Genomic DNA, 22,871 nt, shown 5'->3' with positions numbered 1-22,871 from the left:
ATCAAGGATGGAGTATTTTTTTGGGGTAAATTTCATTCAATTCAAATACTAACGATATGACAAATTTATAAATTAAAACTATAAAATTTTTAAAATGTCCTGTACGATGGAGGGATTATATTGAAATTAAATGAACCTGTGTGTTAGGCTTAAGATGCTTGGATTCCGATGCCCAAGCTACAGCTCCTGCCTGTTGGCGATTTCGCTCGGAGCTGTGCGTGATTCTTCACTTATTATTGGACGAATCAAATTCATTACCATGTCTGCCTCTGCCAGATGCTTTTCCAAAGCGCTTCCTTCCAAAAGCAATCATCCCATTCCCCCGCCGTCCCAAAGTATTCAAAATTCTTTACACGTTGCCTTTTCACCTTGATTTTCAAAAGCTCACTCGTTTCTTCTCTTCTTTTGCTTTTGAAGCTTCCGAGTCCTCGAAGGTGGCTTCAGTGTCCGAAGTTCGTGTCTTTTCCAGGAGAAAGAGAACCAAAAGGGCTGTGGAAGTTCAAGAAAAGGACCATGTGGCCATTACTCAGAACCAGGAAGTGAGTACTTATTACTTTTCGCCGCATAAACTAATTAATGCCTGTTTTCTATATGAACATTGCATTATTATTTCCACGTTAATGCGAGAATTTATGTATCAAATTACGGACCCTCAGCAGTCTCACTTCTGTGCTTTTGTCTCCATGTTCGCCTTAATTCTTTTAACTTTCATCTACCAAGACTAGTCTCTGATGGTGTAAATTGTAAACTTTTTACCTGAGCAGGAGTTTGGTTTACCTGAAATCGAAGAATTTGCATATAGAGGAGGAAAGGAACCTCCTAGTAAGATTGCTTCAAATTTCTCTGATGAATTAAAAAAAGGAACATATGTCTGATTTTCTGCAATTTTATCATATATTTATGGAATTGACAAAATTTTCCTTGCTGTTATGTTCTGGTGACCCTAGCTGAGAAAGTTTGAACTATGCATTAAAATATGATGCAGGTGGATCACCTACCAACTGGAAATTGGTGCTGGAAGGGATTCGCAAAATGAGATGTTCTGCAGATGCTCCAGTAGACACCATGGGATGTGAGAAAGCTGGCGAAACTCTTTCTCCTAAGGTCTAACTCTTTATCCTGCTTTTTATAAAATATGTGGGAAACAAGAAATAAAAACTCATCTTTTAGTTTTTGGCATTGGAACCTTCTCTCGAGAGTGATTGTCTGTATGTTCGTTGAATGAACAGATAGAAATGGTCACACTGACTTAGACTTTTATTGCTGTCATGTGTTATAGTCCTTCGCTTACATTCTTCATACAGTAGGATTGTATGCATTGCTATTGAAGCTTCCTAGTTTCAGCTTTCACTTGTAATGGGCATTTCGTTTAGTAAATTTATCATTAGATGACATTCTTGATGAATGAATATTTCAATTATAGTAAAGTTCTGTATATTTTACAATTCATGATATGGACAGATTTATTCTTATCTAAATTTCTATATATGTACAATTAGGAGAGGAGATTTGCTGTCCTGGTATCTTCTCTTTTGTCAAGCCAAACCAAGGATCATGTTACTCATGGTAAGTACATCTCTTGTTGAAGTATATAGTCAAATATTTTGTTTGTCTATGTACTCTAACTTTTAGTAGTTGTATGTGTTGATGTATTCTAAGAGCCACTGGTGTCTTTCTGTTCATAAACCGAGATAGAACTGACATGTCTTGTTGAAAGTATAGGATTACTGGATTAGCTGCATCAGCATGTGATAGAAGAATTCTTAATTATCTGAATGGAGCAAAAATTTTGTCTGATATTAAAATTGCACGAAGAGAAACTGAATGACATTGATATCTATGTGAGATGAGCAGTTATGGAGACGTGTGCATGGTAAGGATATTAGATTGTGGCTAATCTGTGCTTGAAATGAGGGATTGTTTAGACCTTTTAAATTTGTATTCCACCTACTCACGCATGCTGAAGTATAAGATAAATATAGAAGTCTATTAGCAGATTAATACAAGGTGATGACAACAAGAAGAAGAAGCCTTGTCCAACTAGGTAAGATTGGCAATATGAATTGCACAGCACCATCTTTCAACAATCAAATTTTTGTATATATTGTCAACCAAAAGGTCCTGTTAAGTTTATTAAGTGTTCTTTTCATTTTTTATATTTACTTTTTCATAGCACTTCAAATTATCTAATCTGCCTTTCTCACCGTTACCCTAACAACCTTATTTGTACATAGCCAAACCACTTTAAATGATTTTCTATCATTTTCTTTTTAACAGATGCCATGTCAACTCTTCCTTATATATGTCATTGCGAATCTTATCTTCTTCTTCTTCTTTTTTTTTTTGCATGACTATATGTTCATCTCGACATATCCATCTCTGCTATTTAATTTTATGCTTTTGTTGTTTCTTTCAAATCCAACATTCACTATCATACAACATTGCTAGTCTTATACTAGTACTATGAAATTTTTCTTTAAGCTTATTAGGTACTTTCTGATTACAAATAGCTCATGTAGCCCTGCTCCATTTGAACCACTTAGCTTGTATTTTATGGGTAACATCCCTATTGATTTCACAGTCATTTTGTATAATTGATCCCAAATATATGAACTTTGTCACTTATGGTATGATATGAATATTTGATCTCCCATCTTAGCCTCCAAATCACTTCTAATTTACCTCTTATTGCCAGAAAGGAAAATTGAATGATGAGGGGAGGAAGTGTAATAAAAATATGATAGTTACCATATTTCATGTTTTAGCTGACTGATCTTTGAAGATAAATGTGTTGACTGGTAATTGCTAGTGGAACCATATTTGCTCTACACTTGTACTTTTGGCCTTCCAAGTTTTGTTTTCTGTCTGTCTTCATGTATGTGATTAATACTTGGTTTGATTCAAAAGTATGCCACCTTTCAACTTGCTTGTGAAACACTTCTAGTTACATGTATGTTTTTTCAAGAGCAGGAGCAATACAACGTCTTCTTCAAAATGGTTTGCTTTCGGCTGATGGGCTCAATCAAGCTGATGAAGAAACCATTAGAAAGCTCATTTACCCAGTATGTTCTTTGGTTGTTTTTTTAAAAGACATTGCTGCAAAGCTTTGAGTATTCCATAATTATGATGTTCTGATGAGGGCTTCTTCTGTTGTTATTGCCTATTTTGCACTGCATCTATTAATCTTGTGCTTTTTTTTTTGGGGGGGGGGTGTTTAACCTTTTTATTCAGGTTGGATTCTATACAAGAAAAACCACTAACTTGAAAAAAATTGCAAATATTTGTCTCACAAAGTATGATGGGGACATACCTAGCTCAATTGAAGAACTGCTCTCACTTCCTGGCATAGGTCCTAAGATGGCTCATTTGGTATGGCTTATTACTTTTCGTTTTTGAGCAGCATTTTGCCTTGGCTTTTTGAAGTTCATTGTATGATTGGCACTACAGGTTATGAATGTTGGGTGGAACGATGTTCAAGGGATATGTGTAGACACTCATGTCCACCGCATTTGCAATCGACTTGGATGGGCTTCAAGATCAGGCACAAAACAGGTTCATTCAAATTTGGTGGAATTGCTTTTGTGGTACCAATCAACTTTTTCCAATTTACGGGCTCTGGGGAATTAACATATGTTGTTTGAGTTATGGGCAAAAAAATGGCGTTTGAGCTAATTCCAAATAATAAGTTTTCTGTATTATCTGGTATGATCACTTTATTCATGTCGTCTCCAACTTCTAGGTGATGCTGCTATTATGAGAGCTGTGTTTGTTGTTACAAGCTTTGAAGAAGAAACTGAAATAATTATCTGTGATTATCATAGATGCATATTCTGTACAATCAATATATGTATTTAGAGCATGGAATGATTATTATTAAATCATATTACTCCTGTTGCTTTTTATGAGATAAAATCATATTACTCCTTTTGTTTGAGCTTATATCCTTAATTAATGTTCCTTACTCCATGTCCAATTTTCTATCCATGGGAAATACCGCTCATTTATTTAGTAGGTTGGACGAGTCTTTGTAATCATTTTTAGGGGCATTATAGGGAAAAAAATATTAATTACTCCTAAGATTTTGTAAAATGTCTTATAAGTAGGAATTCAAGAATCTTCAAAATTTTGTCTTATTAAAAGAACTAAGGGAGTGCATCTAAATGATGTATCACTATGTCCGGACTTCGTTTGATATAAAAATCTGTGTTGGTCAGCATGAAGAGATTAACTCTTCATGTGGCTTGCTTTTACTAATCCACTTCTTTGCCAGAAAACGTTGACGCCTGAAGAAACAAGAGAGGCGCTGCAACGGTGGCTTCCTAAGGAAGAATGGGTCCCAATAAATCCACTTTTGGTATGCTCAGCTCATGCATTCTATTTTATCTTATTTTAGTTCCTTCAGCTACGAAGTGGGTGCAAGGCCTTAAGATTGGAAGTGGTAAAAGGGTGGGTTCAAGATTGAACCTAAGAATGTCAGATCTCTCACGCGCTTGTTTCTAGCTGTGGTGCCATTTGCGCCAAAGCTTTTTGGATTAGTTCATGCCTTATAATGACACATGCTTCTTAGCAAATAAAATAAAATTTTCATAATTTGCGATGACAATCTTGCTGAGTGCATAAGCTCCTCATGCCAAGTGATATTCATATGTAATCAGAGATGGGATTTATTTTGGTCATGAATATTGAAATCACGATAATCAATATCAAGCAATTCATGAATCAAATGACATCATCGTATGCTTTTTTTTTTTTTGGGTGAAGTATCGTACGCTGTTTGTGTGTGCAAATCATAGCAAGAATCAACGAAGTCTGTGATTCTGCAGCAGGTCGCATTGTCAGGTTCATTATGGCCCATGCCACCAAGCTGCTAAACTAGGCTGAATCTGTTTTCTGGAAAAAGAAAACGAATGTTGAACCTGCTGGATGGCGTGATTGACCATCTATGTTAGTATTATAGTACATAAAGAAGATTTGCGTGTTAAAATAATTTCAGTCTCCCACTCTCCTCCCAACGTAAGAACTGCTGTGCTGCTTCCCTTTGTATCATACGAACTTCCATAGCAAGCAAACCTGCTAATGCCTTCTTCTCAAGTTTCAAGCTCCATTCCAGTCTTTATCTCTCAACCTTCACCATATTGAGTTTAACTTTGGAGTGTTTTTAATCATTATCACTTGCCATGCGTCCTAAATTGAAAGTCAAAAAGTATTGGTTTGGAAATTGCTTGCAATATAAGACATGTAGGTTCCTTTTATTTTAATGCTCATTAGGGAGATGAGCGCCACATTCTGATTGGCAAAAATATGTTGATTGTCCAACTAATGTTTGCTTGAGCTATAATCCATGATGCTCCTCTTATTTCCAGAGTTCAGCCTTCCTCTTTTATTATTTTGTAAAGGTGGTTCCCTCCTAAAGTCCAGCAATCTCTCCCTCCCCCCCTCCTTCCCCTCCCCCCTCCTACTAATTCAGCTAGCGATTTCAACTTCTAAAGCACACTGTTTCACCTCTGTCATTGCTGGCCTTGCTGGAATTTTGGAGGACAGGGTTGCCGGGAAACACTCATCTCTAGCAACCACTTTTAAAGTTGACAGCTTCTGGAGATTGTTGTAAACCTGTGGGCGTTTCTTTTTCCCTTTCTTTTCGTGCGGTATTTCAGCATTTTCTGGAGAAACCAAATAAAACATGCTAGTCAAGCAAACATGAGTTGGTTAGCTATGTTGGAGTCCAACAAAGTCGACGTGTATACACAAAGCAATCAAAACAACTACATCAAAAACTGAACCTGGTTCTACCCATTTTTTTCATTTGTGCTGTTTTTAAAGGATATCAGTGGCAGTGCCTAGAGGGGAAGAGCTGCTTGTGGTAGGACATGCTAATTGGGAAAGGTGCTTTGAAAAACTCTCACTAGCCTTTACTGGAGTTCTCTTCAATTGTTTAGAATAATCTCCACACTCTTAGTTGCTTCTTTTCTCTTGGAAACACTCAATCCTTCTGAATTTAGAAGTTTGCTCATTCTATTCATTTGATCAGCACCCAACTCTGCTAACAGAGCGTCACGAGAGAGATGATTCGCAGAAAGAGTAGAGAGAGAAGATGAGAGAAGGTGCTTTGCGCAAGAGAGAGAGCGATTTGGAGGGAAATTATAACCTCATCAGGCAAAACAATGCAGTTTTGCCTGATGATCATGAGGCGCACATCTTAACGACCACTAAAATCGAAGGGGCTATATATAGTGTATAATACGTTTCAAGGTATTTTAACTTCACTGATGAATCTTATGATTCGATTGGAATTTTTAGTGGTGATTTGACAAATTAATTGAAATCATGAGCAACAAAGTAATAGGAGGTTCACCAAACATTAGATTTGTGGCCAAGGGACACTGCCTCGTGTCTGCAGCCAGCGGATCGCATGTGTCTTCCTAGGAGTTTGTGAACTTATATGGTTTTGTTGGTTGTCTTCTGTTATTGCTGCTTTATTTAAATCTTTCTTGGCATCTTATAGAATTATCAATCATACAATATCATATAATGTGCATATTCATCATATACTAATGCTCTTTTTGCTTGGACATCATCAGGTAGGATTTGGACAGACGATTTGTACACCTCGCCGACCTCGCTGTGGGGAATGTAGTGTAAGTGACTTGTGCCCGTCAGCGTTCAAGGAAACCTCAACCCCTCTTTCCAAGTCCAAAAACTTGGGACTGAACAAGAAGCTTTAAGTTTGAAATGAATCATTCTCATTAAATTAAATATAAATATTAATACTTAGTGGGTGGCTGTGATAGATGGATCCTTATACGGAATCGCACCTGGATACTGATTTTGTTGACTTCACTGGCTACCAAAAGGAACCAGTGGTAACCCCCCGCGGGACTATAAAATGATTTTCTCTTGGGGAGGGGGAATATATTATAGATGAAAATGAGTGGTGATGTCATATTTTCCACCAACAGTTTTATAACAAAATATAAGTTCCAGCCTAACAGAAACCATATTTGCTGGGCAAAATTTTACTGCTTGATAGCCCTAGGGGTTTTGCGGTTGAAAAGCTTGGGTGGAGGAAATCAAAAGGCTCTAATGGCTCAGTATCATTAGTTACACACTTAGCCATGCGTCTGGATTTTTGAGCTCTTAGTTTTTGTTGGGTATGCAGTCATAAACAGAACCAATGTACATCATCAACGTCAAAAGGCTACGTGGCTTTTGGTTGATTTGGAAGAAGTCGCACTAAGAGGACAGCATGGGCAATATTACGATCAACATGAGGATTCCTAATTGCTCGATTTCAAGACTTATCTGGATATTATGTAGTAATTAGAGATAGAAATAAAATATTAGGGAAATGGAAGAATGAACAGAAATAACAAAACAGTAACAATATATATTTTGGGTATTTTTGCTAAGGTTAGAGGGAGTGAGATCATTTTTTACTCCCTTTGGTACTTATTACGAGGGATTTTTCAAAAGTTTTTTGGGTCTATAAAAATAAAATGAGACGTGATGCAATATTTTTGATGGTTGGGCATTTTTATTCCTGATCTTATTAAGGAGTCCTATTGGAAATTGGGGGATGAAGTGACTTAACAACCATTTAGGAGCAAAATTGTAATCTTAGTGTTTTTTTTTTTTGGGACAAATTTACGAATGTAAACTATTATTAAAAAATGGGTAAAAATATTAAAACCAATGGACACTAGAGTAGCATGCAACACAGAAGACAAGTGCTGAACGCTTGCCCCTTCCTCGTTTCCTTCTCTTTCTATTTTTGAATGACTGAATCGCCATTCACATGATGCATCTATGGTCACTGTAACAATGAAATCATTAACATTATCGAGCAATCTTTTTTTAATGGCATGGAACGTCGGAGGGAAGGAAGTGGAGAAGTCATCTTGATAACTCATTATACATGTTCCACAACTATACAATAATCGTTCACTCAGAAAAATCATCTTCAATCAAGGTATTCGGTTTAATGAGAGGGGCTGTGTACCCAACATCGCATACTATGACCATATATATCAGATCATATTTTCAACGTAGATGAAATACAAACTATGGATCACATTGGCTTATCACCTCATTTTTTTGATGCCGAGTTAGTTGCATGAGGAAGCATGCATTTACGCCAATTCCAATAGTTGGCTCTAAGCGGATCAACCCGTTCCAGGATTGAGCAAACAGTTCTTGCTAGATCTGTATCGTGCTTATCTAAATCCGAAGTCTTTAAAGCATCCACAGCATCCCCAAAGTCTTGGTTAGCTTGCAGACCATGGCAGAGAAGATCCAAAAGGGTGCTCAGAGCAAACACATAGTTTCTCTTTGACCTCAAAATCTTCAAGCAAACTACAGAAACTTGGGGGTCATTCACCCATAACGTGGCTTCACCTCTGTAAAGTCCCCGAAGATATCTCCACGAGCTTTCATTCTCCGGGTGAGCCAAAATGGCTTCAACAGTGTAATGCACTTCAGATTCTCTCATAGCTTCCAGTCCCCCTAACACGGGTGATCTTGTTATGACAAAATATCTCTGTCATAAAGATTGAATGTTAACTTTCAGAATTTTCATGGAGTGGAAAGAAAATTGAAGAAAACGATATATGGAAAATGTATAATTTAATTTCGTCACTAAAATTTTAAGAACTTATAACCTAATCCACAGGGTTTACAGGTTATTTTAGTTGCTACCGTTAAAATTCTGTCCATATTTTGTCAATATTATCAATTCCAATACCCAACAAAATTAAGACACCGAACTGCAAATCAATTAAGTTATCATTACCTTCATGCCTGCCTAAAAGAGAACATTGACCTATGGTGGCCAATTGAGGGAACTTAGAGAATAATAGGAGACAGTTCATTTTCAATTGCAAACTGTAGCATTCAGGAAAGTAGGACAAAACACGCCTGAAGATCTGTCTTTTTCATATTGTGACAAGATCAAACAGAACATGCATCAAAAGGTCACATACCTGATTCCAAGCAGAATTGTTAAAGATGTCTTCTTCAAGAAGCTCGCTACAATAGTTAAGCTCATATTCCCACCCTCCCAGTGCCTGAAGAACCCACTGCCTCGAGGAAAAGGGGGGCAGACAAGAAAAAAGAAGAACCAAAATTTAAGGTTTCAACATCTAAAACGTGTTCAAACTACAAAAAAATATTTTTCGATCAGTAAAAACAGAACACATTCATGCACACACGTTGTTTATGGCATATTCAGATTTGTCAAGCCTGATGGGAAAAGCAAGCATTACCTGACGATGGGACCATGCATGGTAATGTTTAGCATCAATAGACAATATCTTCTTGGTGAACTCAAGTTCTGTGTTTGCAGATTCAGGTCCTAACTTTTCAGCAACCCATCGTCTATGATGCCTACAAACATCTTTCATCAAGATCCAAGCAATGATGGGAGATTGTGCATGTGAAAAAAGTTAAAGATTTTCGATGCACCATGCAATTCAAGTAAGAAATAACTTACATATAAACTATAGAATAGTAAAATGTACAGAACACTCAATCACTCAATTACAGAATGTTCTGCTACACATAAAAAGCCATTTCAGTGTAAAAAAAGCATTTGCTTTAACCATAAAGGAGGTAACACAGAAGGCAGGTGATGTCACTAGCCAGCAGGCAGTATCTGTAGATAAATTGAACAGCACCCAACAAAATCTCATTGTGGTTTTATTACTAAAGCTCACTTCAGAAGTACCATAAGAAATTTATCATGATAATTTGGGTGGTAATGGATCCACAACTCAATATAACCACATTTATGTAGTTTCATATTGAATGAGTATATTTCACTTCCCCAGGCGAAATCAATTACGAGACCACGCACATTTCACATTTCTGAGGATTAAGAAGAGTGTCATTGTTTTAAGCTTTTAGCAACATCAATATCGTGCAGTAGGGGCTTTTCTAACAGATATTTTCTTTCTACAATACATCAATATTGAAATAAATTCCTAAATGCTCAAGGCTTCTCAGGCACACATTTGACACTTGAAAGTATTGAAAAACAAAAACCATAATTGAGGACTTCAGCCATCTTAAGCACATTTTCTTCATATTAGAGAACGCATCTTCGAAAATACATATTTTGGAGAGCAGAGACTATGACTAGTTTAGTAGAAAGCCCGGCTAAGTACGATAAAGTGATGCATAAACAAGCCATCCAAGTTTACTTTTTAAATTTTGAAATGAAAGAGAGATGAACAAACAGGGCCATTTAGGTTGTTCAACATGATGACAGCACTATCTAATGCAATTGGGAGTGACAGAAAACAAGATGGGTTCCTATCGTGGTAGATACACAATTTAATCAATTCGATCCATCTATTATTTATGAACAGGGATAGACAGATTTGTTTTATGGGGTTGGGGGAGGACATCAATGATTTTTCTAACTCACCATATCTGATAATTTTTGGAATTGCCCTCGGATATACGTTCCAAAAAGCCTAATTCACTATGAAGGTCACTGCTCAGTGATTCAAGTAACATACGCCGAAAATGCCACACCTAAAGATTCGAAAGAAGTTATTCGTTGGGTGTAAACTCAATAGACCTGGTTGTAAACAAGCTGAGTCATGCAGACATAATACATACAGTGTAATTGCCAGGATTGAACTCAATGGCCTCAGCGGTCAGGCCAAGGGCCCGAGGGGAGCGCTCGTCGGCGAGGTAGACGGCTCGGAAGTAGTCCATGACTTCTGTAAACTCTTGCGTGTAGGCAATTGGCACCACGGGATTTGGGCCATCATCTTGCGGAACTGGAGTAACATCAGACCACTCCGGCCTCTGACTCAGCCGTACACGGTGCTGCTCTTCGTCGGAGTCGGACCCCATATCTCCGGGATTCTCCAACTCCACTAACACTGGTCAAATCAGATCCCGCACTAATTGCAGACTAGGATGCCGCCTGAAAGAGACTTCTCGTTATTGTGTGATCCTACTTGGACTCTGGGTAGGATCCAGTTCACTTGGGGGTAGCAGGTGATAAAACTATGAAATGAGGCTTATTCGGCCCAAGGTTTTTGGACAGAATGTGGGCCCAACTCTAATTAATACTCTACAAAAACTAACGCTCTATTGTCACCAAACAAAAAAATCATATGGGTTTTCGGCCGAAGAAGATATGGATTTACCTTTTTGTTTCTTTTTGCCGACTATTACGTGCGTACGGATTATTATATCATGCACATTAGAGAATGTTAATTTTTTAAAATAATTAATTTAACTAATTTTTTAAATATTTATAAATCAATTATTCGGTTCTTATATTTAAAATCAAAGCAAGTATTAATTAGTTCTAATTCTAATAGAGAAACGTTGGCCCAAAAAAAAAAATTCTAATAGAGAAACATCATTGACGAGGAATTCATTTTGAAATATTTCATATCGTGATTTAAAACCAAAATATTTTGGCGAGGCTCTCAAATTCTGGGCTCAGCTGAAAAGACGACGTCCGTTCTCTCATGGCCGCGATGAACAGGAAATGAAAACATCCGAGGAAGCCATCATAAGCCACCAACTCGCACTAGTACCCGGAGCGTTAATAACTTTTAATGAAGCTATTGATACCTGGCTCTGAGAAGATGGATTAGGCATACTATTGACACACGCACAGAGTATGTCCAGAACCTTGACAGGGTGATGCTGCGGGGGAAAGCCAACCAGATATGGCAAAATTATTATAAAAAAAAAAACGAACGAACAAACAGAACTTAACGTGGAAAAAGGCTGAAGTCAAACATGAGCAGCCACACATAAAGAGATGGTTTTATATGTATTCGTCTTATTAATTAAATAAATTGACTTTTTATCCCAAAAAAAAAAAAGCATTATTGATCGTTTATGGCCGGTGGCACTGGTTTGTATAGTTTGGTTTGTCCGATATTAGAAAGAAAGACGCAACGCGAGGCAAGCTTGGGTATGGACGCTCAATCAAATAGAGTAGGAGACATATATTTCATCCACAGTTTTCATTCCCAGATATTTGTTTTGTCTCCATCCACCTTTTTTGTGTCCCGCACGTTCTGGTTTAAAAGCTTCAGATGGTTCCATGTACTGTTCTGCGTGAAAATTAATTTATTATACAAAATAATTAGGTACTATGGTTTTATATTGTAATCTTTTTAATAGTTTATTTTAATGTCCACAAAAAAAAAAAAACTGAGACCAAAGTTTTTGTGAATTATTTGCAAATTAGAGTTCATGTGAATACAAAGAATATCTTCAAAAAGAGTTACCTCACAATATTTCAGGATCAGACAGCTACATAAGAAAAATAGGAAGCGGCGTTTAATTTGTTGCCGGAGTTTATGTATATATTGCGTGGTCGCCACTGATATCAACCGCATATGTTGTTATTAGAACGTGGAAATATAATATGGACACACGTCATCCTCCAGAGAGATGTCTGCTATACACACACATACACACACGAGGAGGAGGGGGAGGAGGAGAGTACATATATGGAAAGGAGGATGACGAAGAAGACGATAGTAGTAGGGGTGGTGGGCTCTGATAATTAAGTGCAGGAAGCTCACGCCAAGCAACAAATTAAATACACATGATCATCATCATGATATTTCCTCTCTCAATCGACGCACTTTCCGCCTGCCTTCATTTTCGGCACCGCCTCCGCCTCCTACCAGGTTATCCATCCTACATCTTTACTACTCAATTAACCAATTCTCACTTCTTCTCTACATATCATTAGCAACTAGCACTCCACTCAGTGATCTTCATTATATAGATGGCAGTACGAAGGGGCAGCAAGGGAAGGTGGCGGAGGACCCAGCACATAGGATACCTTCACGCACAAATACCCGGGTCTCTCTTTCTCTCTACCCTCCCTTAGCTTCTTTTTTTTTTTTTTTTGGTTAAACCCTCCCTTAGCTTTTTTGAGAGAAATATTTGTAAGCATGGAAAGAGTCAGGACAGCCCAAGCTAAGCCTTGGCCTACGATCTGTATTATTAGACCTTTGTAGATGTTTAAGCCTCCCCTCTTTAGTAAGCAGACCAGGCTGTAAGCCTGTTTGAAAAAGGGTCTGACCTATTTTCACTCATGCATCCTCATCAAGCGCTCGTTTCTCGTGTCCAGTTGTGCGTCTAAAATTGCCTACATTTATAACCAGAACTATTTCGTTTCCAATTAATATGTGCTCTTTTTTATTTGTTATTTTTATACAGCCTATCTTTATTTTTCATACTTTAATTTTTCACCTACATTTCTTGTCAAAAACCTAAGGATCTCCGCACAAAAGCCCCTGCCGCGTGTTTGAAAATTGCGAGAAAGACAAATTATATACATTTTGGTCAAAACTGCAGCTGAATGCGCAATATTTTTTATAGCATGTTTTTTACTTTTTTTTTTTTTTTGGCAAACACAGCACAAATGAATTAATTAATTGCGTGTCTTTTAATTACCTGGTTTGCAGAAAAAATATCGGATCGCAGCAACGGAGATGTAGCTAATGACGAATATCATCGGTATAAAGTATGAGGGTGTCTCATAGGTCAATCTAGGAATCAAACTAATTATTTTAATGACCTCAATCCTCCAAAAATATATAATTTAATCACTTCCTTTATTATTTAACAGGGGTCATTTATCATGTAAACGTCTCAGCACTACTTTCACAACGGGGATGATCAACGTGTTAAGCCCCTTGTTTTTTGAATCGATCTCCAATTTACAAATAAAATAATGTGATGGTTTCAAGCTAATACATATAATTAGCAAAAATATTTTAAGAAAGATAATACTCCTCCGGTCCTTATTATAAGACCCAATTTGACTTTTTATTTGGTCCTAATTATAAGACCCAATCTATTTTCTCTCTTATATTTATGTATTTTTTTCAAGATAATCCTTCTAATAATGATAGTTTGAGCCAATATACTTAATTAGCAAGGATATTTTAGGAATAACAACACTTATTTATTATAAATAACCAACTTAACTTACCTCCTTAATCTCCTCAAATAAGTCAATTGGGTCTTATAATTAGGACCGGAGGAGTACTTATTTATTACAAATAATTAACTTAACAAACTTTATTGACCCATCAAAATTAATCAACTGCTTCTTATATTATTAGAAACTGGAGCTAGTAGTGTACATATTTTTATACAACCGTTGCCCATTTCTTTTGACCTGACACAGGAGGATGTTGGAGTCATGAAGCATATGAATTTAGATGCTTACAGGTTCTCCATTTCTTGGTCAGGAATCCTGCCGAGTAAGTCAAAATTTCAAGTTGTGTTATTATGACTTCAATATATACTTTGTAGAGTTTTTAGTTAGACGAGCTCGATGGATTATTATTATTATAATTACTACTACTACTGTGTGCGCGCAGAGGAGAAGCTGAGTGGGGGCATATGGCAAGAGGGAATCAAATATTACAACGACCTCATCAGCGAGCTACTGGCCAAGGGTCAGGAGCCAACTTTTTATTAGTATTGATTATCCGATCCTTATATTTTACTACTTCAAATACTTAATATAAGTACTGGCTGACTAATTTTAACAGACTAATAAACTTTGTTAAATAAGTTATTTGTAATAGATTGGTGTTGTTTTTTCTAAAATATCCTTGCTAATCAAATATATTAGCTTTAGTATTTGATGAAACCATTAACATACAAGTATTGCAAAAACTACCTTAAAAAAATAAATGAATATAAGAGACAAATGGCACTAGAGTCTTATATTTAGGATTAAATTAAAAGTTTAACTAATTTTTATATTAAGTACTAGAGGTAGTAATTTTTTTTTAGATTATTTATGTGCGGGGGTGGGAGATTAACGATGGGCAAAAAATGACGGACGCACAGGTTTAAAACCATTTGCAACGCTCCTCCATTGGGATCTTCCGCAAGCCTTGGAGGACGAGTATGGGGGCTTCTTGAGCTCTGACATAGCGTGAGTGATCGAGAAATGGGAAACTCAATTAATAGGAAAGGATTTAAGGAATGATTAACGGAGCTGCAGGAAGGACTTTGGGGAGTACACGGAATTATGTTTCAGGGAGTTTGGGGACAGAGTGAAGCACTGCATAACGCTGAACGAGTCACGGACTCATAGCAGTGGTGGGTATGCGATGGGGCAGTTGGCACCGGGTCGATGTTCCGCCTGGCTCTATCTCATCAATTGCACTGGCGGCGATGCCTCCACCGAGCCCTATCTTGTTGCTCACCACCTCCTTCTTTCTCACGCTTCTGCCGTCCAAATCTACAATTCTAAGTTTCATGCACGACATATATAGTTCTCTCCCTTCAATATACGCATTCAACATAATCAACTAGAGTCCCACTACTTATTGATATGTGTACATGTTTAATCTGCGCTTGCGTGTTTGGCTATGTGCAGGAATCCCACTACTTATTGATAGGCATAACCTTGGTATCCCACTGGTTCTTGCCCTTGTCCAACAAGAAATCTGGTCAAAATGCTGCTGCAAGAGCTGTTGATTTCATGCTTGGATGGTAATCAATTAAGTACTGATTAGCAACTGGGTGATCACAAAAGCAAAAGAAGAGGTTTTTAAGAAATTCAACCCTAGCTAGTATTTCATCTTGGATTTTATATATATATGTATATATATATATGCAGGTTTATGGGACTGTTGACAGAAAGAGATTACCCGAAGAGCATGAGAGCATTAGTGGGAAGCCGATTACCAAAGTTGTCGAGGAAAGAATCCAACCTTCTCAAAGGCTCTTTCGACTTTCTTGGCATGAACTACTAACACTGCTAATTATGCCGCCAATGTACCTTGCCTCCGCAATGCCAGACCCTCCTATCAAACTGACTCTCACGCCAATCTCACGAGTATTCTATTCTGACTTCGCCTCTACTTATTTATCTTTCCTTTCGCTTAATTAATTGTCTTTGACCTTGTAGTATTTACCTAATCGTGTTAATCAATACAATTGAAAAATGCTATGGATGGTAGCTGAGCGCAACGGGATCCCAATTGGTCCAAGGGTGCGTAATTCTTCTGGTTGCGTGCATTAGCATTACTATCTGCTGAGCTTCAAGCTGTATTTAATTATTTCCATGCCTGCGCAGGCAGCATCTGATTGGTCGTATGCTGCTCTACGTCAAGGCTAAGTATAACAATCCTCTGTTATAATTAGGACCGCGGATAGTAATTAATTAATTTTGTGTGCCAAATGATTCTCAGTAAGGCAATAAACAATGACATGACATGAATGTGCTGCTGTTAATCATCACGGCAGTACTCACGATAGTACATATTAAAGCTATCGACCATCGATGCTGTATATATACAATATACGTGGTCTTCTTTTCTCTTCTACCCTGTGACATACAGAATATTAAAAACAAACCAAAAGGGATAAAATAAATGGTCTATTTCATTTGTAAGATACTACCTCCGGTCTTTAATATAAGACCTTATTTGACTTTTATTTTGGTCCTAAATATAAAACCTCAATCTATTTTGTCTCTCATGTTTATACTTTTTTTTTTCAAGATAGTCCTCTTAACAATGATAGTTATAACAAATACACTTGTTTAGCAAAGATGTTTTAAGAAAAACAACACATATTTATTACAAATAATTAATTTAACTTCTTTTCTTAACCTGTTCAAATTAGTCAACTAATTTTATAATTAGGATCCGAGCTAGTAACACGTATTAATAATAATGTCATGATTTTTCCTCTATTGTTACTACTTTCAGAGCAAAACATGATTATACTTGGCTACATATTGGCTTTGACTTTTGGAAGGAGGCCAACCAAGTGGAAGGATATAGTTATACTATAATAGTAGTATAAAGCATAGAGGCGCCATTGCGAGGAAGTATACGTGTACGTGTACTCTGTTATGTAATTCTTAAAAGAAAAATTAATTTTTTATTTTATAATAAATATTACATGAACTCCGGGTATTTTTTCCCCAAAAAAATTTGTATTCCTCTCATCCTTAATATATTACCTAATTACTAAGTTAATTTTGGTCATAAATATAAGACTTATTTCTTATATTTATCAATTTTTTTTAAATTACCCTTATAGATACTCCCTCAATCATAATCAAGTAAGTGAGGAAGGGAAGATATTAAGAAAGATGATTATGGTGTTTTAGGAAAAATATGCCACATTTCTTATAATTAATTAATTTACCTAACTTTTTTAATATAATAAAATTAGTTAAATAGATTTTACTATCTCTGGTCCTTAATATAAGACCTTGTTTGACTTTTATTTTGGTCCTAAATATAATACCTCAATTCACTTTGTCTCTTATATTTATGTATTTTTTCCTAAAATAATCCTTATAACAATAGTAGTTCTAGTTATTACACTTGATAAGTAATGATATTTCATAAAAGATAACACATATTTGTTACAAATAACTAACTTAGGGTGTGTTTGGATGAAACCAAACCGTGGTTTGGAAAAGTGATTCTGGAGAATAGATTCTGGGGAGAATAGATTCTGTGAAGAATAGATTTTGTAAAAAAGTGATTCTGAGAAATGAGAGTGTTTGGATAGTTGTTATCATAAGCACTTTTTATATATACAAATTACTAAAAAAAAGACATAAGTTAATATGATAATTACAGAAAAAATAGATTTTATGATATATTTTAATTTGAAGGAATAAAATTGTTAATAATATATTTTTTACCAACATAATTAATAATACATAAGATAATATAATTAATAAATAATTAATGTGTATATATATTTATAAAATATAAGATTAAATATGTTTATCAAAAAATATGTTTATAAAAAAATAACAAGATACATATCATATAGGCTCTCACACTCTCCCTTTTTTTTCCAAAAGCAAAAAAATTTTGCTTTTTCCAAAACCATGGTTTTGGAGTCAAAACCATGGTTTTGGTTTTTAGAGGGGGTGTTTGGGTGATTGACACCCCAAACCATGGTTTGGGATGTCACCCAAACACACCCTTAATTTTTTTTTTAAATCTTTTTAAATTAGTCAACTAATTTTTATAATTAGGATATGAGATATTATATTAAGAATTAAGATGTAATTAATTAAGGAGAAAGGCGGGCCTGCCAGATTGGCGCCAAGGCCTACGCTGTGGCCGATGTGCTGAGGTGGTGTAGTCGCTGATAAAGCCGGGAAAAGAGATTCTTACGGTTCATTGGCTTTAAATTCGCTCTAATTCAAGCGTTCCGATATTTTGAACTTCCGCACAGGACCGTCTCACTCAGACTGTCGCATGTCAGGAACTACCAGTGTTTAGATTTAAAGCCGCCATTTAAATCTCAAATATCTGACATGACAAGTTTGAAGATGCCGTACTCTACTGATGCCATGGAGATGCCCTTGAGATGGCCAAGACGGATGATGTGGCATGATCTGGGTGGTCCCTTGAGCGAAGCGCCTGAATTTCCCCGCTTTAGGTTGCTCCAGCATCCTCTGGGAATTGCTAAGGTTGTTCCAAGCTCGGTCGAAGCATTAATCTTCATTTTCCTTTTAGTCTCGACATCAAAATTCCTTCATCCATTTGCTCCGGGGTGCGCCGGAAAAGCAATTTACGCGCACAACACTCGCTCAGATTTTACTGTTTATGGGTTTACAGTTTAATTTTTTCCCCGTTTCCAGGATCTTAGGGGCGAAAGCATCATAAGAATTCTTGTGGCCAATATGCTCTTCATAACGCGTAGCTCTCGATGATATCGGATCAAAATTGTTTAGTGCAGTTCAGAAAGAAATGCGATTTCCCGTAGCCCAGATGCTGGGTATGGGAGAACACAGAACTCAGTTACTTTACTTTATGGCATTGCTCCTTCGCCTTTCGGTCCTGCTTGCCCTCACTTTGATGCAATCTGCTGCAACTCCACCCATCCTTGACGTTTCTTCTCTTAATCGCGCCAGTTTCCCTGTGGGCTTCATTTTCGGGACCGCATCTTCCGCCTACCAGGTCCATCTATACTCTGGCTCCACAGTTCTATCTTGATTTGAACCATATGTATTATGTACAATTAATTGAATCAATGCGTTATGTAGTACGAAGGCGCGGCAAATGAAGATGGTAAAGGACCTAGTAATTGGGATATCTTCACCCATAAATTCACAGGTATCGGCCTTCCTGTTCCAAACTATTTTGCCCACTCTTTTCTGCTTCTGTTGAACACGCGCGCGCGCGCTCACAGAGAGAATAATAATTTCTGCCTATTTTTGTGCATAATTAACTTTATTTGATTTGCTACCAACCCCTGTTATTTGGATAACTCAATTTGGGGTTTTGGATGCCACTGAATGAGCAAGCTATTGATTTTTTCTTTCAGCTAGTCCAGTCAAAGTATTCTCAGACTTCTGTTCACGCTATTTTCATCTTAGACAACTATAAATACGTACTCTTTATTGATTGACTGACATGAATAGTTTAAATTGATCTGGTTTTCAGGAAAAATAAAAGGAGGAAGCAATGGAGACGTAGCTGATGACTCATACCATCGGTATAAGGTCTGGCCCACATGACTGATGGCTGAACACAAAAATTGACATCTGCTCTCATGACTGGCTGATTATTTCAAACTCTAATCTTGAAGATCTTTTTCTTTCATTTCATTTGTTTTTCATTATAGTATGATGATAGATTGTCACATATTATAGGAAGATGTCAAGATCATGAAAGATATGAATATGGACGCTTATAGATTCTCCATCTCTTGGTCAAGAATACTGCCGAGTAAGTCAAATGTTATTTCACGTGCCTCTGATGTTGTTTACTAGGTACCCGTTTCACTTTGACCCTTTTAAATTTTTATGACTTTCTGCAGAAGGAAAGGCTGGAGGAGGTGTTAATCAGGAAGGAATTAAGTATTACAACAACCTCATCGACGAGCTATTGGCTAATGGTCAAAATTAAATTTTGATTTCGTTTATCCCTTTATTATGTAGTAGTATCATATTTATGACGAAGGTATAAACATGACAAACCTTTGAAATTAATTCAGGCCTGAAACCCTTTGTAACCATTTTCCATTGGGATGTTCCCCAAGCTTTAGAAGAAGAGTATGGCGGCTTCTTAAGTCCTCACATTGTGTAAGTAACTCGATTTCCACTGTAAGACTATTGAGAAAGAATTCTCATAAATAAGGTCTAACGGCTTCGATTTAAGTTATGTGCAGAGAGGATTTTAGGGACTATGCCGAGCTTTGCTTCAAGGAATTTGGCGATAGGGTCAAGAGCTGGATTACATTGAATGAACCAAGGAGTGTCAGCAAGAATGGCTATGCAAATGGCAGGTTTGCACCTGGTCGGTGTTCTGCTTGGCTGAAGATGAATTGCACCGGTGGTGATTCAGGGACAGAGCCCTATTTGGTTTCCCACCATCAACTTCTTGCTCATGCAGCTGCTGTTCAAGCGTATAAGATCAAGTATCAGGTGCTGGATCTGATTAAGAATATAACTTCATAAATATGAGCCCAAAAGAATTGATAATTTGACTTTTTTAATAGAATGGCCAAACACTGAAGTAAACATATTCATAGGTGAAGTAGAATTATTAGCAAATAACCAGAATATTTGAATAAGTGCGCAGGCTTCTCAAAAGGGTATGATAGGCATAACCCTAAATTCTGACTGGTTCGTACCATTATCCAACAGCAAATCAGATTCTGATGCTGCTGACCGAGCTCTTGACTTCATGTTTGGATGGTAAGAACTCTATATGTTCGGCATTACATTTCTTTATCGTGTTGCAAAAGGTTAAGAGTAAAAGCTGGTCCTGTTAAAACTGAATAAAAATAATTTGACCACTACGTGGACAGATTAGCTTCCTTGCATCTATCGCTTTTCACTCTGATGAAAGATTCCTTTGAAGTTGTTAGGCTAGTTTGGGACCATTACCACTGAATTATGTGAGCCCTCGTGATTCTAAAGATATTTGGTGGGCCTTTTTATGGACCCCTTCTTGTGACTCGGGGCTGGGTACAACTTAAGGAGCGCCAAAATTTTATATTGGATAAAGCAGCAGAATCAAGCAGATGATAGTGGAAAGAAGACAAATGTCAAGTGGGTACATGAACTTCTTATCTTTGATCTCAGGTATATGGAACCACTCACAAAAGGTGAATACCCGAGAAGCATGCAATCTCTAGTAGGAAACCGGTTGCCAAAGTTCTCTGAAGAGCAATCCAGGCTACTTAAAGGGTCATTTGACTTCCTTGGCTTAAACTACTACTCATCCTTTTATGCTGCTGATGCACCTCAACTACATAATCCCAGCAAACCAAGCCTACAGACTGATTCTTTAGTTAATGTTACAAGTAAGAATAGCATATATGAGATATTATAAATTTGTGTATGTAAGGACTAATTCAGTTCTGATGGCTTAAAAGAATTCAAGAAAAACAACACTCTGATTGTCGTTGTAAAAGCATGCATTTTGTTTTGTTATGACAGATAACCGTGATGGGAAGCCCCTTGGACCAATGGTATCTCTGTGCCACTTTATTTGCAGATGCATATCAGTGCTTTTATGGTCTTCTTTTACTCAGTGAATCATAAAAAAATATTACACAACCCTTCATTTATGTACAGGGTGCTTCAGACTGGTTATGCATTTATCCAAGAGGATTTCAAAAACTGCTGCTCTACATTAAGAGAAAGTACAACAACCCCATAATCTACATCACCGAAAACGGTATTACGTTGGTCATATTTCTTTTTGCATGCATGCATTGTTGATGTGAATGTTAAATGCCGGAGAAAATTAAGTGAATTTTATTACGTTGGTGCATATTGTAGGATATGACGAATATAATGATCCAACACTATCACTTGAGGAAGCCCTTATGGATACTTATAGAATTGATTATTATTATCGTCATCTCTATTATCTTCAAACTGCTATTAGGTAAGTAGCACCCTATGAAAAGAACTCTCTCTCGCCCCACACACACACACACACATATATGTCTATTGTTTCAAAAGTATTCATTGTTACATTTTAATTCTTATGTTTTGGTTGGCTTTTTGTACGTGTAAGGGACGGTGTGAATGTAAAGGGATATTTCGCGTGGTCATTGTTGGATAACATGGAATGGGATTCAGGATACACTGTACGATTTGGAATCAACTTCGTTGATTACAATGATGACTTGAAAAGATACCCTAAATTGTCTGCTCACTGGTTCAAGAATTTCCTGAAGAAAAACTAGTTAGATTTAATTGCGATCTCTCCGCTGGAACAAAGAAGTGATAAATATTTGCTTGGAATAAATATTAGCATTAGTCTATTATTTTGTTATGTAAGGGGTGGCCATTGTCCCCATAACTTTGTAATATTCAATTAGACGAATGTTTGGGTTTCTCTTTATTTTGGAAGTTTGACGATGCGAACGAGGTTTCTGTTTTTGTAATTTGGGGTAAAAGAAGTGTACAGAAATGAGGAGTAGACGCGAATAGCAACATACGAGAGAAAGCAAGTGCATGGAAGCATGGGTCTATATGGATATATGTCATATTAAAATTCTAATAAATCATCATATTTTCTAAAGCAGATAAGTTCTATATTAAAAACATTGAAATGTGCGTAACAAGTTATTCTATTCGTGAGTTATAAATAGCACAACTCATTAAAAGATAAACAGTATCAACAAAAACTTTCTGCTGCTTGACCAGTATAAAAGACGTAATTAGCATCCAATACTCCAGCACTTTTCCATTTTTGTGGAATTTATTAACAACAGCAATCTGGAATCTGTTATGATTTCAACTTGAAATAAATTTTCCACACCCTTTTCTCATCAAATTGTTAAGAAAGAATATATTATTTCAACAATCTTTTTTTAAAAATTACCTCTATTTTAATTTGTGTTCTAAAAAT

General features: G+C 36.7%; 3 protein-coding genes and 1 pseudogene across 3 annotated transcripts; 3 read left to right on the top strand and 1 right to left on the bottom strand.

The window, feature by feature from the left end:
- Nucleotides 1-141: 141 nt before the first annotated feature.
- On the top strand, nucleotides 142-6,992 carry LOC114763097 (endonuclease III homolog 1, chloroplastic-like). Its single transcript, XM_028952705.1, has 10 exons — nucleotides 142-335; nucleotides 418-539; nucleotides 765-822; nucleotides 986-1,104; nucleotides 1,500-1,566; nucleotides 2,971-3,062; nucleotides 3,232-3,369; nucleotides 3,448-3,552; nucleotides 4,271-4,354; nucleotides 6,579-6,992. The coding sequence occupies exons 1-10, from the start codon at nucleotides 155-157 to the stop codon at nucleotides 6,720-6,722; spliced, it is 1,110 nt and encodes a 369-aa protein (XP_028808538.1). The 5' UTR covers nucleotides 142-154; the 3' UTR covers nucleotides 6,723-6,992.
- An 877-nt stretch (nucleotides 6,993-7,869) lies between these two features.
- On the bottom strand, nucleotides 7,870-10,926 carry LOC114762990 (protein farnesyltransferase/geranylgeranyltransferase type-1 subunit alpha). Its single transcript, XM_028952588.1, has 5 exons — nucleotides 10,618-10,926; nucleotides 10,421-10,530; nucleotides 9,258-9,378; nucleotides 8,976-9,071; nucleotides 7,870-8,533 (listed from the first exon to the last, which is right to left on the bottom strand). The coding sequence occupies exons 1-5, from the start codon at nucleotides 10,855-10,857 to the stop codon at nucleotides 8,084-8,086; spliced, it is 1,017 nt and encodes a 338-aa protein (XP_028808421.1). The 5' UTR covers nucleotides 10,858-10,926; the 3' UTR covers nucleotides 7,870-8,083.
- LOC114762979 (cyanogenic beta-glucosidase-like) lies at nucleotides 10,924-16,135 on the top strand (annotated as a pseudogene).
- A 2,124-nt stretch (nucleotides 16,136-18,259) lies between these two features.
- On the top strand, nucleotides 18,260-22,369 carry LOC114763072 (cyanogenic beta-glucosidase-like). Its single transcript, XM_028952675.1, has 14 exons — nucleotides 18,260-18,466; nucleotides 18,638-18,956; nucleotides 19,043-19,112; nucleotides 19,443-19,501; nucleotides 19,652-19,727; nucleotides 19,819-19,896; nucleotides 19,996-20,083; nucleotides 20,170-20,425; nucleotides 20,583-20,698; nucleotides 21,089-21,309; nucleotides 21,446-21,477; nucleotides 21,584-21,686; nucleotides 21,791-21,899; nucleotides 22,032-22,369. Exons 2-14 carry the CDS (start codon nucleotides 18,747-18,749, stop codon nucleotides 22,201-22,203), a joined length of 1,590 nt encoding a protein of 529 aa, XP_028808508.1. The 5' UTR covers nucleotides 18,260-18,466; nucleotides 18,638-18,746; the 3' UTR covers nucleotides 22,204-22,369.
- The last annotated feature ends 502 nt before the right edge of the window (nucleotides 22,370-22,871 follow it).

Source organism: Neltuma alba, unplaced genomic scaffold (genome assembly GCF_004799145.2).
Source record: "Neltuma alba isolate B1F8T4 unplaced genomic scaffold, ASM479914v2 tig00001759_pilon, whole genome shotgun sequence".
Classification (NCBI taxonomy): domain Eukaryota; kingdom Viridiplantae; phylum Streptophyta; class Magnoliopsida; order Fabales; family Fabaceae; genus Neltuma; species Neltuma alba.
The sequence above is the reverse complement of the archived record's forward strand: the minus strand, read 5'-3'. Positions and strand labels throughout refer to the sequence as shown.